General features: G+C 45.0%; 1 protein-coding gene across 6 annotated transcripts; it reads right to left on the bottom strand.

Moving 5' to 3' along the window:
- Nucleotides 1-8,690: 8,690 nt before the first annotated feature.
- Nucleotides 8,691-12,771, bottom strand: Prss44 (protease, serine 44). Of its 6 annotated transcripts, none has more exons than XM_006512313.3 (5): nucleotides 12,342-12,771; nucleotides 11,934-12,077; nucleotides 11,138-11,397; nucleotides 10,119-10,273; nucleotides 8,691-9,601 (listed from the first exon to the last, which is right to left on the bottom strand). In XM_006512313.3, exons 1-5 carry the CDS (start codon nucleotides 12,359-12,361, stop codon nucleotides 9,365-9,367), a joined length of 816 nt encoding a protein of 271 aa, XP_006512376.1. In that variant the 5' UTR covers nucleotides 12,362-12,771; the 3' UTR covers nucleotides 8,691-9,364. The 6 variants fall into 6 exon arrangements, with proteins under 6 accessions (XP_006512376.1, NP_683742.2, XP_006512380.1 ...); NM_148940.3 differs by having other exon boundaries at nucleotides 11,934-12,090; nucleotides 12,342-12,696; XM_006512317.1 differs by having other exon boundaries at nucleotides 11,967-12,090; nucleotides 12,342-12,663.
- Between the last annotated feature and the right edge of the window lie 5,744 nt (nucleotides 12,772-18,515).

Below are 18,515 nucleotides of genomic sequence, written 5' to 3'. Positions count from 1 at the left end.
CTCCAGGCACACACACACACACACACACACACACACACACAGAGAGAGAGAGAGAGAGAGAGAGAGAGAGAGAGAGAGAGAGAACTCTTACACACGAATTAAGAAATAATAATTTTAAAATTTAATAAAAAGCCTACCCTACCCCAGTCCCAGACAACATAACATCATAATAGTCTGGCCATTTCCCCTTTAATCTCCAGCCCCACCACATGGCTCTTCTGTGACTTTAGGAATGGTTTGATGATTTTTGCCTAGAAACAGTAATCCCTTAGAGGGTTGGAAATGGTGATCTCATAATTAGAGCATTTTTCTGTCATTTGACAGCTGGGAATATTTTATCAAGAGTTTGGATATTAATACATATCCAAAAATAAAGCCCATACCCCAAGCGTAAGAAATGCACAGCTTTGGGAATCAGTGTAAAGCGCCAACGCATGTAGCCACAATCGAGGTCAAGACACAGGATTGTGCCAAAGGTTCAGGAGCCCCTCCGTGTGCCTCCCGGGACACAGCAGGAGGCTGTTCTCCAGTGTTCACACATCGTACTTTCATGTAATTCGCCACTCCGTGTTCTGTAGTACCCAGCCCCAGACCTGCTTCCCCAATACTGTGCTTGAGTCTGGCAAGGCTTTTTTTTTTTTTTTTTTTGCACTTCCTGTATCTTTAAGAGATACTCAAGACCGTGCTTCCTCCTTCTGTCCCTCAGACTTCATGAGCAGAAATCTCAGTATTGTTTGAAGTGTGGAGTCACCTGCAGGCTAGACTCTTTGAATCTTACCCTGTCTTAGTCTTCTGGCTTCTCTATTTCCTGCAAGTTCACAGTGAGAACCGGGTCCCAGCCCTTGGTTAACTAGCCACGTGCTACATTCTCTTTGGAGACACACACTATCTCTGTGGTTTCCTTTTTTAATATTTATTTTTTTATTTTGTGGGATGAGTGTTTTGCCTGCATGTATGGCAGTGCACAGGATATGTGCTTGGTGCCCATAGAGGCCAGAAAAGAGCACGAGATTCCCTGGAATGGAAATTATGGATGCCATATGGGTACTGGGATCTGAACCAGGATGGTCTGCAAGAGCAGCCAGCTCTTAACTGCCGAGCCTTCTCTCCAGCCCCGCCACATGGCTCTTCTGTGACTTTAGGAATGGTTTGATGATTTTGCCTAGAAACACTAATCCTGTAGAGGGTTGAAAATAGTGACCTCATAATTAGAGCATTTTTCTTTCACTTGACGGCTGGGAATATTTTATCAAGAGTTTGGATATTAACACATTTTACGGGTTTTAAAGAATTGCAACTATCATCCCTGCTGTGGTGGAATTAGGAAACTCAGCCACAATATTTTGGACCTTTACCCACTAAGAAATGAGATTCATTCATCCAGGAGTGGTAGCTCACGCTGTAATGCCAACAGTTGGGAGTGAGAGGCAGTAAACAGACTACTTAAGGTCCGCCTGGGCTATGTAGTGAGTTCAAGGCTTCCCCGTGCTAAAAAGCAAGGGCTCACCTCAAATAATAAATAGAGTGGTTTCATTCCCCCACCCTTGTCGACCTTGTGACTTGCTTCTAACTTCACCCATTTAGACTGTCCTGAGAGCCTGGTCCCGCTGGTGGGTGAGTGTCTTCTCAAAAACAAAACAAAAACAAAAACAAAAACAAGAAAACCACTCCCTAACACCATCCAGTATACTGTGTTATGCTTTATAAAGACATCATAAGCCTTAATAGACCATTGCTCTTATTGGAATTCTAGGCTTATGCGCCTTGAGTATGCTTACAGTATTCTCAGCCAACAGATCTCCGTTTCTAAGTGTGTTACTCTGTAAACACAGCCCCTCAGATCCACTCTGCTAGTTGACTACACTCAGCCCATGGCACTTCTAACCCAGGAAACCTGCTCTGAGAAAACTCTTCTCCACGATGTACATCATAGCCTTCTTCACTTAGGTATGCCAAGTAGTGGTTCAGATTATTGTTGCGGTTCTTTGAAATTGGTGGAAAAAATTCCAGCAAAACCCACAAATATGTAAGGAAAACGTAGTGGTAAACACTTGTTTAAATGAGAGCTGAAAGAAGCTGAGAAACCATCATGCCAGTCGGCTTTTTCGAGGCGCATGAGTACCAAATGCCCTGCCCCCTGTCCCCTGTGTAAAGGCACATGCGTACCAGATGCTTCATTGCTCTGTTTCCACCAGGAAATGTTGAGCAGGGAAGAGCGCTGCACGACGTGAGGCCGTTAAATTTGCGGTGCTATGCTACCAGCAATGGGCCCCTCAAACTCTTCCCGACACTTGTATTATTCCATTTTTGCCAAGCGTGGGTCCTGGAAGCAGTCTTGAGGGCAATGAGCACGGTGGGTCGGGGGAAGTGCCGTATCATTGGGAGATGCCACCTAAAAGCCAATGAGGCAGGGGGGATCGGAAGTTCAGAAGAGCTGAGCTACAAGTCGCTGTGGGGGAGGAGAGAGGGAGGGAGGGAGGACATGGCATGAAGTGGTAAGGGAACTTTTCTGGGAAGGAGGAATTGGTGAATAGGATCCAGATACACAGAATACGTGTGAAGTTTTCAAGGAATACAAGATTAAAAAAAAAAAAAGAAGTGCAACTAAGTATTACCTCTTTCAAAGTGGCTTCTCAAGATTATAGTGTGAGGGATGGAGAGATGACTCAGTGGCTAAAAACACTTGCTGCCCTTCCAAAGACCCTCATTTGGTTCCCAGCACCCCTGCCTAGCAGCTTACAACTGCCTTTAACTCTGGTTCCAGGAGATCTGACACCCTCCCTGGCTTCTGCAGACACTCATACATGGACATAAATAAAAATAAACCTTTAAAAAAGATTATGTTAATACTTTTACCAACCTTAAAAAGAGGAAAAACAGATAACATAGAATACACACACACACACACACACACACACACACACACACCTTTGCTGCCTAGAAAGGACTGCATTGGTTAATTCTAGCAAACATTTAAGGGGAAAAAACCCCACAATTCCACACTTTCTCACAATAAAGAACAAAGAATATTTTCCAAAACAATTCTATAAAACCAGCATTCCCCTGATTTTTAAAAAAGCATTTTAAGAAAAAAAAAAAAACTTTGAGCTATAGAGATGGCTCAGGAGAGAGAGAGAGAGAGAGAGAGAGAGAGAGAGAGAGAGAGAGAGACTAGTCTTCATGAACCGAAGCATCTGTGTATTAGTGTAAGAGTCAAGGAGGAAGCAAGGGGCACCCTAGTAGGGGAAGAATTACAACCATATATGCAGGAACTGGAGAGATGGCTCAGTGGTTAGGAGCAACTGTAACTCTTCTAGAGGACTCAGCTCAGCACTTCTGTGGTGGCTCATCTCTAACTCCAGTCCCAGGGGATCTGATGGGTCTTCTGGCCTTTGTGAGCACTTGTGGACACATGGTGCACTTACAAGCAAGCAAATTACACATATTAAAAACGTTCTAAAATCTTACATCTAAAAAACTATCTGTAGATGATATCATACTGTACATAGGAAGTCAGAGGAGAGGGGCTGGAGAGACGGTTTGGCAGTTACGAGCACTCACTGCTCTGCCAGAAGACCTGAGTTTGATTTGTAGCACCTTGACCCACAACCCTCTGCAGCTCCAGTTGCAGCGATCTGATGTCTCCTTCCTGCCTCTTCAGGTACAGCATGCAAGCGGTGCACAGACATATATGCGCTCAAACTACCCCAAATGCCTACAATCCCAGAGCTCAGAAAGCCAAGGGAGGAAAGATAGGTGGCACAAGTCTGAGGTCAGTCTGGGATATCCAGGCAGGGCCAGGCCCCTCCGTGAGGACCTCCAACCAGCAGGCTCCGCCCACAGAACCCTCTAACAGCCATATTGCTGGACTCAGTCCCTCTAGACGCAAGCAGCCAAAGTTCTGCCCTATAGAGTAAAAAGCCCAAGGTTAGGCCACAAAAATCTCACCAATCCCAGGCCACCCTGGAAAGCTCTGCCCCTCAGGAAACCCTATAAACACCCTACCTCCTGTTCAATGTTTTACTGCTTCTCTGCTGAGCAGAGGCGGCCACCCTCCTATGTTTTTCCTAATAAACTCTTCTGTGAGGTGTGTTGTGCAGTGTGACTTTATGGTATTCTTTGTCTCCAGACTTCCAGGATACCTTTCCCTGCAGAGCTGGACAACATAGCAAAACTTTGCATTAGAATTCAAATACCGGGCCGGAGAGATGGGCTCAGTGATTAAATGCACTTGCTGGTCTGGTTGTTCTGAACCCACGCTGAGTTCCCAACACTTGACGTGGTAGCTCACAACCATCTGTAGCTCTGATTCTAGTGGATCAAATGTCCTCTTAGGACTTCTACAGGCAACAGGCATACACAGGGTGCCCTGACATACATGCAGACAAAGCATTCGTACCCATAAAATTAATGCTGTAATGGCTGCACATGTATACACCTATATCACAACTTACTGAACATATTAAATGAGCTCAGTTTATTATCTGCTCACCACATGTAAAATAACAAAGCTGCCGAAATGCATTCAATTACTCCATATGAAGATGTTAGGCTATCAGTAATACCAAAGAAAGGAATTACCAGCCTGCGGACCAATAAGCATTAAATAAATGATAGTAACATCTACTTGGCCCCATCCCACAAAGCTTTATGCAACGGTAGTTTTATTAATGAGCTCTGTCTTTATCTTCTCACTGTCCATGTGATAAAGTTGACATGCAAACCCAAGTGAAGCAAACAAACCAGTGGTAATGGATGCACAGCTACAGTGCTTGTGATGCCATCGGGGCATGCCACTCAGTCAGGAAGCTCTCCATGTACCCCCTGCATCACACAGTTCCCTACTGCTCCGATGAAATGTTAATTATAATTGCGCCGTTGCTCCTATGCCTTTCTTTGTGGTTTTAGCTCTCAAACACGTTTCCCTGTGTGCTACCCTCTAGTCTAGTTTTGCATTTGGTATATCTTTAGAACCATGACTGCACCATACCCAGTCCTTTGGATGCCACCTGTGAGAGACTCTGGACTTTGACCTGTGGCCGCCTGCAGCCTGGACTTTGTGAGTTTTGCTCCAGGTTGCTTGTTTGCCTCCCTACGTATCCAGCTGGAGTTACGTTCAGTTCTCTTGTCAACAAGAGAATTGGTGCCATGTTCTGTCCCTGAGAGACATAACGTTAGATGGCCCCCTTTTGTGACAACATGGGCAGTTCACCTAGACACACTGGCTCATTCAGGTTGGCAATGCTGTCTCATAGCTCCTGCTTTCCCTCAGTCATCCGCTGGGAAAGTCGGATCAAGATTTCGGAGAAGAGACTAAGGATGAAGCTCAGAGGCAGAGTCTTTGCCTAGTGCAAGGCTTTGGGTCTGAGCTCCTCTACTTCAGAGAGGGCAAAGAGAGAGCAAGTGGGAAGGAGACGGCAGACAGACAGACAGACAGAGAGGAAAGAAAGAAAGAAAGAAAGAAAGAAAGAAAGAAAGAAAGAAAGAAAGAAAGAAAGAAAGAGTTAGAAGTTAGTTCATTTTAAAGGTGTTAAAACTTTTTCAAATTATCTTTGCTATGGTAGATTAGAAAGCCTGGGCATAACATGTTGCATCTCCACCCATCAAGACATTAAATTAGCCAGGCAAGGGCCTGTAATGGAACCACTCAGGAAGCAGAGACAGGCAGGTCTCTGTGAATACTAGGGGTGAGCTTCAGGCCAGCCAGAGTTATACACAGTGAGATTCTGTCTCTAAAAGAAAGGAAAAAAGATAAAGATAGAAAGAAAGAAAGAAAGAAAGAAAGAAAGAAAGAAAGAAAGAAAGAAAGGAAGGAAGGAAGGAAGAAAGAAAGAGAGAAAGAGAGAGAGAAAGAAAGAAAGAAAGAAGAAAGGAAAGAAAGAAAGAAGGAAGAAAGAAAGAAGAGAAGAGAAGAGAAGAGAAGAGAAGAGAAGAGAAGAAAGAAAGAAAGAAAGAAAGAAAGAAAGAAAGGGAGAGAGAAAGAAATCTAAAAACAGAAAAAAGATCAGATTCATTTCAGTGCTGTCATTAAAATTTGATTTGGCATTAATAATTGGCTTTTTTTTTTTTTTGGCAAAACCTAGTTATCCTCCAGCTTGTCAAGGATAAGCTTGAATTTCTGATTCTCCTATCTCCACTATCCAGGTGCTGAGAGTCCCAGTTTTAGCCTCACACCTGCTAGGCAAACTTCACCAAGGAGGTCCCCCACCCACTCACTGTGACGTACTAGATCAACAGAATGTGGCAGAGGCTAAGCCAGGCTGAGTAACCTCCAAACGCAGGTTCCTCCAGTGCTTCCTTCCATCTGCTCAGAACACTGTTCTGAGGCCATTTACTGCAAGAGGAGAGCCCTGTACAGAGAAACAGACATCCTTCTCTATGCCCTCAGATAACTATTCACCACAGGAAAGACCGTTGGGGGTATCATGGTCCCGGTAGAGCTGCCACACAGAAGTGTCCCAGACATGCACTCCCACTGGAGCAGCAAGAATTGCCCGGTCACCTGTACAGCTGTGAGAAACAACAGCTGAATATTGTCATCCACAGGAGCCATGCCTCGGACCCTCACCATGAGCACTGACCAGTTCACGGCTCCTAGGATAGCTGTGGCAGGCTTAGGTCCCAGTAAGCTTCAGCCGAAAAACACTCTCATCAACCAACCATCATATTCAACAGCCTGTGCTTGTGCCTGTACCTCTCTGTACTACGTGGTTGTGTACACTCGGCTAAATGACTAGGTTCACAGCCAACAGCACTCTAAATACACTGTTCCAATAAATTCTTTTGTCCCTACTAATACCTAACACTTCTTGCACTTAAGAGCCATGGTAGTCCGATTCATCACTACTGTGAACAAATACCTGAGAGACAATTCAAGGTGAGGAGTTACGTTGGTTTACAGTTTCTGAGGGTTTGACCTAAGATGGTGGGAAAGGCATGGTGTAGCAGCTCACACTGGGGTAGTGTACAGCCAACACTGGGAACATAGGCAGGCAGTAGGGAAAAGTGCGGCTCTCATGAACACATCCTCCATGACATAGCTCTTCCAGCGAGGCTCTATCTTTCTCCTCTTCCCAACACCACCATCATATTATGGATAAATTCCTGGCCCTGGTAATCTAATCTTCTCAGGATTTGTTCCTCAGAGACATACCTAAGATTTGCTTCACCAGTCTCTTAGGGATTTATTAATTCAAGTTATCAATCAAAAGGAACCCCACCCCATGCTAAACATTTCAAAACTGTGGTTGGGGCCCTTTAAAACCATAAAGTCATCAGCAAAATCTACCAAAAACATGTAAGAGAAAAAATGTGGCTGTACTGATGGAAGACTCTTGTTTTCTAGAGAACTAAAAGAATCAGAAAGAGCATCATGGTATTCCGTCTCTACTAGGAGCATGGGCACCACATGACCCAAATGTCTCCATTGTTCTTCACACATCTACAGTGAAATGATGAAGACAGAGGATCACTGGTCTACAGGGCCACTGAGTTTGAAGTGTTGGATCACAAACACATTAGATCCCTTGGGTCTGGTGGAAATGGAGCGGCCCCATCTTTTGCTAGACAGAGTACATCCTCTCATCAGCACTGGAGTCTTCCTTGTGATCCCAGGAGTCCTTGTGAGGATGAAAAATATTAGGCTCTCATTAGGCATTTCTTACTTCACACACGTACATTTCAAGCCATTTCTCCAGACTACCTGATTTCATTTTGATGGGCCACAAAATCTGGCCACAGGAAATTGCTGCATCCATTGCTCCTCTTGACCCGGAACTGCATCTCTGAAGTCTAGTAAGTTGAGGAGAGCTGTCTACCACTCACCTTCTCTTCTCTCTGTATCAGCTCTTTTAGTGACAGAGATTGTTTCCAGCCACCATGTTCTGTGACCATGGATCTTCCTCAACACCCCCTCCCAAAAACCCTTCCTACCTATGACCCACATCTTATGTGTAGCCCCATACCAGTGCTTGACTTAGTAAGTGATCCACAGATGTTTGCCAGAAAGAGTAAAAATGTCAGCATTGGCATTTGGTATTCTCTCTCCTCAGGGTGGAAGCTACCTTTTCCTCAAAAATGTTTGAGCTGTGTTCTTATTCACTATACCTAGAAGTCCCTCCCATATCACAGACCAAAGAACACACCCTCTTTGGTTTAGACCCAGAGTTGTGTTCTTCGACACATATACATCCTAGTCTACTCTATCACAGGCTGTTTCCCTCATCAAGGCAACCTGGAAAGGAAAATAGAGACAGGGCAATGGTCTGAGAGAAAGGAGTAGGGCAACATGAATCCATGAACATTCATTCATCCACTTATCCATCCACTCATTCGCCCACCCACCTATCCGCTAGTTCATCAGGTGATTCCTGAACTCAGGAGCCAGAGAAGAGAAAATATATTACAATAGCTAGACAGGCACCCTTGGACCAGAGCAACAGAATGGCAACCCGTGGAAATGGAAAGAAACAGGCACGGAGCCTCTAAAGTCAGGAGAACCCAGAACAAAGCCCACTACATACTGATGGGTTCTGGAATATGTGCAGTGGACTCAAGGGCTCAGACAGCTCACCACACTTAAACAGGACAGGTGGCCTCCTCCGGGGTTTAACAGACTAAATACATGGGGGCCCATTTCATTTAGCCTTAGAGCATGCTATAAGCAGCCAAATATTCCAGAAGGACAAAACTTCAGAACACATGAGACATGTTTATTCAGTCAACATCTAACATCTATCCTCTCCAAAACTGCACCACCACAACTTGCGGTGGCCCTGGAGGTGGCTGTGTGGGAACTGTTGAAGGCGGCACCAGACAGGGTTGCTCCCAGGAGGTTGTGTAGCAAAAGTTTTGTACTCACAGATGGATTCCCACCAGCCTCACACCTCTGCAGGAAATGCCTCCTCTGTCTGTGTGTGGCCACAGATCTCACTGGTATTCTAGAGTCTCTGGTGAGAGTGACTAATAGACAGACCCAGTGCCCACTCAATCCTGATGAAATCAGTTAGACCCGGTGCCCACTCAGTCCTGATGAAGTCTCTCCTCTAGAGATGTTCTTTTTTCCAAGATAACTCACAAGATGAGTTATCTCCCTCCACCTGGCAGGCCAGATAGTCCTCTATCGGGAAGTGGGCCACAATCCTTCACTCCAGGTAAAGCACAGCCTTAGTACAGTGGTATCTGAGGCAGATGACAAAGAGCACCAGGGCGGGACATGCTTACAAGCCCCAAACTCCCTCCAGTGTTCCTGCTCCACTAAGGCAAGCAATCCCAAGTAGAATTTGAAGAAAGCATTGGTGGGGAAATCCGGTCAGGGGAGAAGCTAGTGAAGGCTCAGAAACAAGAGGACCATGGGCTGTGGGGATCATAGGGCCACCACGATGGCCAGGTGAAGCACCAGACACACGCTTAAGACGAGGAAGCCTGATAGCTTCCAACACGAAGCCCGACTCAGTTCTTTAATGATCCAGTCTCTGTAGTAACTCACTTCTGTATAAACTCCAGGGTATCCAATTCGGCCACAGCCAAGACCCCAGCTCACGATCCCTACCTGCACCCACGTTTTATTAAATTCGCAGACCAGGGGGCCCCCAGAATCTCCCTAGAGAAAGAGAAAGAAATGACAGGAGCAAAATTGATTCATGGTACAATAGATTCCACCCCAAGGCTCTGGAGAGATTGGTACAGACCAGACTCCCAGCATCCCCTGGTCCTGGTCCTGGTTCCTATGAGATTTTGGGATTTTTTTTTTTTTTTTAAACAAATGAAAAGTTCTACCTATTCAAAGAAGTTAGCTGAATATAACCCAATGTTATGTTCCTTTTCTGAAGTAATAACTAAACTACCCAAGCACACAGAAGGGCCTGAAAACGTGGAGTTCGTATTATTGCCTCCCCGATTCATCCCATCCCCAGCCACTGTGGACGCCATCAGCTTTCTTCTCCTGGAGGATGCTGTCAGGCTAGCTCAGGAGCTGTGGTGGCTTGACCTGACATTCCATTAGCCTGAACAACAGTAAATGGAGGATCTGGGACACAACCCAGGCCCCAATGTCTGGGACTTAGGGACATCTGACGGGAAGACAGCGGGGCAGAGTGGCAAGGGACCCACGAACTGACCTGGCAGGCATCTCCTCCTTTCTCATTATAGCCACAGACTCCCCCTTCCTGGACCAGGGTAAATATATTCCCCATGATGTCCTTGAGAATCTGGTTACATTTCTCATGACGGATAATATTCAGCTCAATCTCCTGCAGTATTCTCGACGACCTACCTACACAGAGAAAATTTTTGGAGAGAGCAGATCTACATTGAGCAGGCTGGCATGAGTCAGTTGTACGTCCTCTGGCTCTCAATACAGTGCTCACACACAGGAATCCTTAACAGCATCAGCTACCACTCACATCTGACTCTGAGAGAAACCGAGGCCCAACCCCGCCATGAGTATATGACATTGTGAAGTCCAAACCAAAGAAGCAGAAGAAAGAACAGCCTGAGAGAGGGAGCCTTCGAGATGACAGGTATGTGGTTCGCTCTCACCAGTGCTACTGATAATCAGTCAGGCATCCTTCCTTGCACCTCTTGGACAGGTGGTACCCCAAAGTACCAATCTAAACTCTTCCCAGTAATAGAGCAGCACTTCCCAGCCCTCCTAATGCCATGGCCCTTAATACAGTCCCTCACATTGTGGTGACCCCAACCATAAGGCTATTTTCATTGCTACTTCATAACTGTGATTTCACCGTTTGGAATAATCTTAAGTGATCCCCGTGAAAGGGTCATCTGATCTCCAGAGGGGTCAAGACCCAAAGGCTGAGAAACTCTCTGCCTCATAGACTCACTGACTTCCCTGGCTTCTACTTTCATACAAGCAACCCCCTCCCTGCCAAGGTAGGTACTTCTAGCTTCCAGACAGGTCATCACACCCTGAGCTAAAATCCACCCTGGTGAGCATCCACCCTGTTTGGTACTTAAGTCCTCAAACCCATAGAAATTCACCAACAGTTGCTCTCTCTTAATATCTTCCCTCTCCCCCCTCCTTCATCCCCACCCCTCCCTTTAGCCTGTAGACCAATCCCAGACTACTAAGCAGTCTGACCCTTGGTCCATACTTGCTGGAATCTCACTTTAGGCTCACCTTGTTCAAGTACTTTGCCCCATCCGGTCACCCAGCATAGCGTCCCAGGTTGTACCAAGAAAGACTTTTCAGGGATGCACACGGGCTGGATGTTGACGCTGTAATTCACAGGGAAGGCCAGCAGAACAAGGGCGATGTCATGAACAACTGTTCTCATCATGGAGAAATCCTGGTGAACGATGATGTCCTGGACTGGAATCCTGACTGGCCTTTTGGACCACAAGTCAGCATCTCCCATGAACACTGCATAATCCAGATGTCTGCAAAGAGATCCTCAAGGGTCTACACACTTCCCCTGCACAGTGAAGCACTTGCCAGCCCCACCCCAGTTTTCTAACGTGGCTGTCAGCAACCTCCCTCTGTTGAAACCCTGTTCTCTCCGGGACCCCTAACCTCCCTAGCCAGCCACCAGATGGTTCTCCAAGTGGGATATCTGATCACTAACACTTGGGAATGTATTAGAAGTCCAAGTGTTCAGGTGTTAACTGAAACTCATAAAAACAAAACAACAACAAAACACACACACACACACAAAACACCCCAAAACCTGGGAGTGTCATCTTGTGCCCACCCCCATTGGTTTTGACATAGGTTGTCTTTATCTGTGGCCTGGAAACTCACTATGTAGACCAAGCTGGCCTCTAATTTCCCAGCAATCCTTCCAAGTGCTGGGATTTCACTCATGAGCCATCTCTGCAGGATCCCCCACCAGCACCCCTTTTTTTCAAATAGAAAGCAAGAGGGGCAGGCCATAGTGGCTGGTCAGGGGCCCAAGCCCAGATTCCCAGGCACTCACCCATATACACAGTGGGCTGCTGTAATCACCCACCATTTGCTGATGAGGGAGCCACCACAGATGTGCTGCTTGTGGACCTGCAGGCTCACCTGCCACGGCCACTTCCTCGCTGGCGCAGGCCTTCCACCAACTATCCTTGCAGTTCTGTGGCCACAAGCTGGAGCAGGTTAGTGAGGGGAGGGCCTGAAGGTAAGCTGTTGCCGCTCCACCACCCGCCAGATCCTCACAACCTGGAGCACAAAGCTCTGACCCCCCGAAAATCCCAGGGCAGGTGTGAGTGGATCTCAAAGACTCATCAGGGAATGGTGTGTCCTCTCAGCCCCAACCCCCGGGTCCAGGCCAGTTCAATGCGGGGGGGAGGTGGGCGGGGCGGGGCGGGGCGGGGCGGGGCCGGCCCAGAAACTTCACCTGAAGTGGGTGGAACCCATGTTGGAAACGGTTGTCTTGACAGACTCATGGTTGAAAAAGATTGACCTGGAGTAAATGCCATCGAATCAAGGGGCCTCGTGCTGTCCCCAGGCTTGCGGGGCAACGAGGTCTCAGGCATCCCTGTGAGTGGCCTCTCTTGTGGGTTTACACCCGAGTCATCTAGGCCATTCTCTGAGGGGAGAGGAGAAAGAGACGGCGTCCCTGGAACCATACGAGCCTTGCCCAATCGCGTCTGAAGCAGCAAGAGCCAGACCAAAAGGCCGAAGCAGTCACAGCCCTGGAAGGCCATGCCACCGCCAAGGCCTCAACCTGTTGTAGCGCCTCCTCCTCCTCCTCCACGTGGCCGTTGCCTAGGCTACGCACAGTTCTGCAGGAAACGGGTGGTTTCATTTAGCGCATCACCCAGATCCCAGTTCTCCACTCTCTCCACCTGATCCACGACTGACTCCCAGACAGCAGAAGCAATCAAAACTAAAACTCTGCCGGGCAGTGGTGGCGCAAGCCTTTAATCCCAGCACTTGGGAGGCAGAGGCAGGCGGATTTCTGAGTTCGAGGCCAGCCTGGTCTACATAGTGAGTTCCAGGAGAGCCAGGGCTATACAGAGAAACCCTGTCTCGAAAAACCAAAAGAAAAGGAAAAAAAAAAAAAAAAAAAAAAAAAAAGAAAAAAAAGAAAAAAAAAAGAGTAAAACTCCTTAGCAGATATGTTGTACCTGAGGTTCCTAATCACTGCGACAGGGTGCACACTGCTACCTTTTTGAAAAATCGACACCCACAAGGTCTTCAAGACCCATTAGCCATGTCAGTACAATCTAAACTAAAACCACGATGAGACATCGGTATCAGGCTTTCAAAAACAAACCTGTAACAATCTCAGATGCTGGCAGTGGTGCAGAGATAGAAAGACTGCCTGCATACTGCGGTGGGGATGTAAACACAGCCACTCTAAAAAGCAGGCGGGCAGTTTATTATGCAATTACCATACACTCCATTAATTACATTCCTGGATGTTTAGTCCAAAGAAATAAAGATTTATGTTCTATTAACCTGTATAAATGCTTATAGTATTAACATCTTTATTCACCAGCAGCTAAAAATAACGCAGTAGTAAGACTCTTTGCCTCCCTAAAACATACGTGTTCTAATCCCCGGAACTTGTAAGTAAGTATGTTACTGTACTCGGCCAATGGAAGCACAATAGATTAAGTTAAGGCTCTTGATATAAGAAGATTATCTGGGGGCTGGAGAGATGCCTCAGTGGTTAAAGAGACTGACTGCTCTTCCAAAGGTCCTGAGTTCAAATCCCAGCAACCACCTGGTGGCTCACAACCACCTGTAATGAGGTTTGATGCCCTCTTCTGGTGTGTCTGAAGTCAGCTACAGTGTACTTATTTATAATAATAAATCTTTGGGCCAGAGCAAGCAGAGACTGAGTGAGCCGGACCGACCGGAGCGAGCAGAGGTCCTAATTCCATTCCCATGGTTTTAGGATTTCAGACCTCAGAGTTATAAAATATAGGTGGGTTGTTTCAAGCCACTAAACTGGTGGCAAATTATTACTGCTACAAAAAAATCAATACAAATCCAGACATCCTTTCGTGGAAGAATGGTTAAACAGCCTTGCACTCACACTGTTAAACTTGAGAATTTCCAGGAGAAAAGACCAACTCTACAATTGTTTAATTAAAGCAAGCTGGATTTGGGGTGTGTCTGGGACTGGCCAGCCAGCTGTCTCACCCTAAACTGAGATCTAAGGGAGATCTATAGGCAGATAAAGTGTTCCCAGAGGCAAGACACACATTGTTAGGAAGATACAATGGAAGGGAGGGAACAGGGTAAGGATGTTCATCGTGTGTATGTGGTCATATGTTTAGTGTAGGCTGAAAAACATCAAGTCTAAGAAATAGGATTTCATGTGTGGGGGTGGGGTGGGGTGTGTGCAGCCCTGGCTGTCTTAGAACTTGATCTGTAGACCAGGCTGACCTCAGATTCACAGAGATCTGCCTGCCTCTGCCTCCTGAGTACTGAAATTAAAGGTGTGCACCACCACTGCTGCCTGACACAAAAATTTATTCTTTCTTTTTTTCTTTCTTTCTTTTTTTCTTTTTTTCTTTTTTCTTTTTTCTTTTTTTCTTTTTTTGGACAGGGTTTCTCTGTGTAGCCCTGGCTAATCCTCGAACTCTAAAATCTGCCTGCCTCTGCCTCCCAAATGCTGGGATTAAAGGCATGCGCCACCACTGCCTGGCAAGAATTTATTCTTAATTACAAATAGAAATTAATAAATTAATTATTCTTTAAGTACAAACAGAAAACTTCACCTGCAGAAGATACTGTTCCTGCTTTGGTCTCGCAATAACAAAGTATTGCTGACCAACAGGAATGAACTAGTGGGGAGGAGGAGGGAGAGGAGACGGGGATGAGAGGGCAATAGAGATTTAACATAATCACAGCACACTGTATCTGTATATGGAATTAGCTAAAACAAATTTAAAATATGCATTTTAGTTTTACTTCTAGAAGTTTTCATATTGCTATTATTTCTTAATGTTTTATCGACTAGTCTCTCAGTTGTCACAAATTTGCAAATTCAAGGGAAGCCTGGCCTATGTGAGAGTCTGACGATGACGATGGTGATGATGATGATGGTGGTGGTGGTGGTGATGAAGATATAGGATAACACTAACATCTCAGTTTCCTAAAGTTCCCACATTACCACCTTTCTTGTTTAAGGAAACACACAACTCAAAGAATGAGATTAGTCCTGGCATTGACAAATTTCTAACATAATCTAGCCCAAATCAGCACCTTCTTGGCAACTCCTTTCTGTCCCATCTTCCACGCAGTGAGATACAAGGATTTTGAAGGCGACTCTGCACCATAGACATGATAAGAGAATAAATTTGTGTAGGTGGACCCCCAAACGACACTAAGAACATAAATTGTGAGTTTGAGGACAGGAGAGAAAACTGTCTACAACCTAAAATTAGGGGGTCTTGGCTCCTTCTGCTCAACAGTTTGTTTGCTGGGTTGGTTTTTATTTCATCAATTTAGTATAGATACCAGCAGTTCCTCTCCTTCCTCCTCCTCTTTATTCTATTTTTATTTTATTTTATATGTACAGGTATATTTATACTTACATGCAAGCCTCGTGCTCACAGAAGCCAGAAAAAGGTGTAAAATCCCCTGGAGCTGGAGTTACAGATGATTGTGAGTACCATGTGGGTACTAGGAACTGAACCCAGGTTCTCTAGAAGAGCAGCCAGGGCTCTTAATGGCTAAGTCATCTCTCTGGCCCATTTGTCCTTTCTTTGTTGTGTGTGTATGGGGGTGGGTGTGATGAGACAAGGCCTCTTTACATAGCCCCAGCTGTCCTGGAACTTGTAGTGTAGTCCAGGCTGGCTTTGAACTCACAAAGACCCACTTGCCTCTACCTTCCAAGTGCTGAGATTAAAGGTGGGACACCATTCCAGGTTTCCTTTCTTTTTTTCTTTTTTTTTTTTTTTTTTAAGATTTATTTATTTATTATATGTAAGTACACTGTAGCTGTCCTCAGACACTCCAGAAGAGGGCATCAGATCTCATTATGGATGGTTGTGAGCCACCATGTGGTTGCTGTGATTTGAACTCAGGACCTGTGGAAGAGCAGTCTGTGCTCTTACCCACTGAGCCATCTCACCAGCCCTCCTTTTCTTTTTTAAAGATAGCATCTCACTAAAAAGTTCAGGCTGACCTTAACCCCAAACAGCCTGAACTCTCAATCCTCCTGCCTCCACCTCCTGTAAGCAAGAAGGTCTGGAGTTAGAAGCGTGAACTGTCACATACATGTCTTTATTGACTTACTGTTCATTTATAGTAACTCACTATACCTGGCTTCTTAGGATTTTAACAACAAATGAGTTTATTGTTTCTCAGTGGTTGGTAGAATCGCCTTGTCATTAAACTTTGATAGACATTTGGATTTTTCAGATTCTAGGTAATATAAATATGTAAATATTGTAAATGTAAATCTAGCAAAGGAATTGAATGCTGCTGTTGTGACTCATGCCTGCACATGCCATATGGAAAATTACAAACAGGATAAGCGCTGGGAACCAGCCCTGGCAGTTCCTTCTGGTTCTCTCTTGAAGGCAGCGTAGGGGGAAGAGCACCAGCGGGGACAAGACTTGGTCTTACAAGATATTTAGGGTTGCTGTTTAACAACAAAACATTTACCTGTCTAAGTCACTTTGCTGAGGTAACTGGCCTGCCTGCCTGAGTTCCTCTGAGGCCAGAAAACCCCAGTCTCTGGCATTTAGCATCTCATAGTAAAACAGCAAGGGATTAAGTAAAGGATTGGTTGCTAGGGCCTTTCCCTCTTGTCCAGAAGCCTTGCTTCCCGCTTATCAGGCTGGGGAGAGGTTTGGAGCAATAAACTTCTATTGAACCAGGAGAAGAGAGTCATGCTTGCAGAAGGAAAAACTTTTTTTGTTTGTTTTTGGTTTTTGAGACAGGGTTTTTCTGTGTAGCCCTGGCTGTCCTGGAACTCACTTTGTAGATCAGGCTGGCCTCGAACCCAGAAATCTACCTTGCCTCTGTCTCCTGAGTGCTGGGATTAAAGGCGTGCGCCACCACACCCCGCTGAAAGAAAAACTTTTACACAAGCAAATATGGACAAACTCACATAAATTCATATACAGATTCATGCTTACACATTCATTCATCTCCATTCAAACCAGTTAGGACCAACTACATACTTATCTTATAATTACATACTTACACACATATCCACATTTACAGATGCATATGGAGCAAAAGACCAAACACCAGTGGAGAAAAATGAGCTCCAATCTTTATTGAATAAAGAAAAAAAAAAAAAAAAAAAAAAACCTTCTACCCTTTTACTGCTAAGTGAATTCAACCCAAGTCTGTAAGGGGAAAGCTTTGTCCTCTTCTGTAAGACTAAGCCTGCCTTGCTATTAAGAAAAGACCTGCTCTGTCCCATGGTAAGGAGAAGCCTGCCTGCTCCTTCTCTCTCTGCAGCTTCTTCTTTTTTCCTCTTTCCCTCTGCATTCTGCATACTGCTCTCTTAATTTTTTAAGTTGCCTTATAGTTTCTAAGTTATTCCGCTCTGCATTCTCCTTCTAATCTTGCTCTCTCCTCCTGCTCTGATGTAGCAATAGCCTTACTCCCGATGCTCTTACTCCCAATTGCCTTCCTCCCTCACCTTTACTCCCAGTGCCATTCAACATAATCTTTCTTGGTCTTTGGTACCTTTTCTAGGAGAATAGACCACATGTTTTTTTTTTTCCCAAACATCTCTCTTTTTTTTTTTTTTTAACAAAATTTCACTGGAAGTTCAAACATAAATTGAATAAGACGTTTACAACAGAAAATGTTTACATGCATATCCATTAAGAGTAATTATCTGGCTAAACACTCATCATCTGCAACTAATTCAACAGGTTCATTAAAAGTTAAAAAACCTAATTTTGTGACTAAGATATTATTGAAGTTTTGTATAGATCACCCAGTCAGTTTTTAATCGTTTGTCCTTGCACCTATAGTAAATTGTTAGTTCCCTTTTATGACCTTTGGTTAATTATTTTACACCCTCTTGGAATTAGCTCTCAATTGTAGATCCCTTCTTGTTATCTCAGAAGCAATTAACTCTTGACACTTGAAAACTGGCAGAGTTCTCATTGCAATTTTGACATAAGAAAGGACTTAATGACAGTCTTATTATAAAAGATCTTACTAATTCTAATATAATTTTAGGAATTGGGCTGGTGAGATGGCTCAGTGGGTAAGAGCACCCGACTGCTCTTCCGAAGGTCCGGAGTTCAAATCCCAGCAACCACAGTGGTGGCACACACCTTTAATCCCTGCACTTGGGAGGCAGAGGCAGGCAGATTTCTGAATTCAAGGCCAGCCAGGTCTACAGAGTGAGTTCCAGGACAGCAGGACTATACAGAGAAACCCTGTCTTGAAAACAAACAAACAAATAAATGAACAAAAAAGAACAGTTTATCTAAAAACCTCTTAATCCAGGTCTACCTAGTCCTAAATTCACCTGCATTCTCATTCCCCTTCAAGACTGAAGACAGCCAGATTAGAGCAGTTAAGATCTCAGTATATCTATTTTCTTCTTGTATTATCTATAGTTTAAATTTGTGTG

Source organism: Mus musculus, chromosome 9, assembly GCF_000001635.26.
Source record: "Mus musculus strain C57BL/6J chromosome 9, GRCm38.p6 C57BL/6J".
NCBI classification, from domain to species: Eukaryota; Metazoa; Chordata; class Mammalia; order Rodentia; family Muridae; genus Mus; species Mus musculus.
Note: the sequence above shows the minus strand (reverse complement) of the source record. Positions and strands in the feature narration are given on the sequence as shown.

Excerpts from the sequence above, each read along its gene's own strand:
- Prss44 (NM_148940.3), bottom strand. The coding sequence starts at position 12,651 with ATGGCCTTCCAGGGCTGTGACTGCTTCGGCCTTTTGGTCTGGCTCTTG. Across the intron at positions 11,398-11,933 it reads GCAGCCCACTGTGTATATGG|ACATCTGGATTATGCAGTGT; the intron begins GTGAGTGCCTGG and ends ATCTCTTTGCAG. Across the intron at positions 10,274-11,137 it reads GGGCAAAGTACTTGAACAAG|GTAGGTCGTCGAGAATACTG; the intron begins GTGAGCCTAAAG and ends TTCTCTGTGTAG.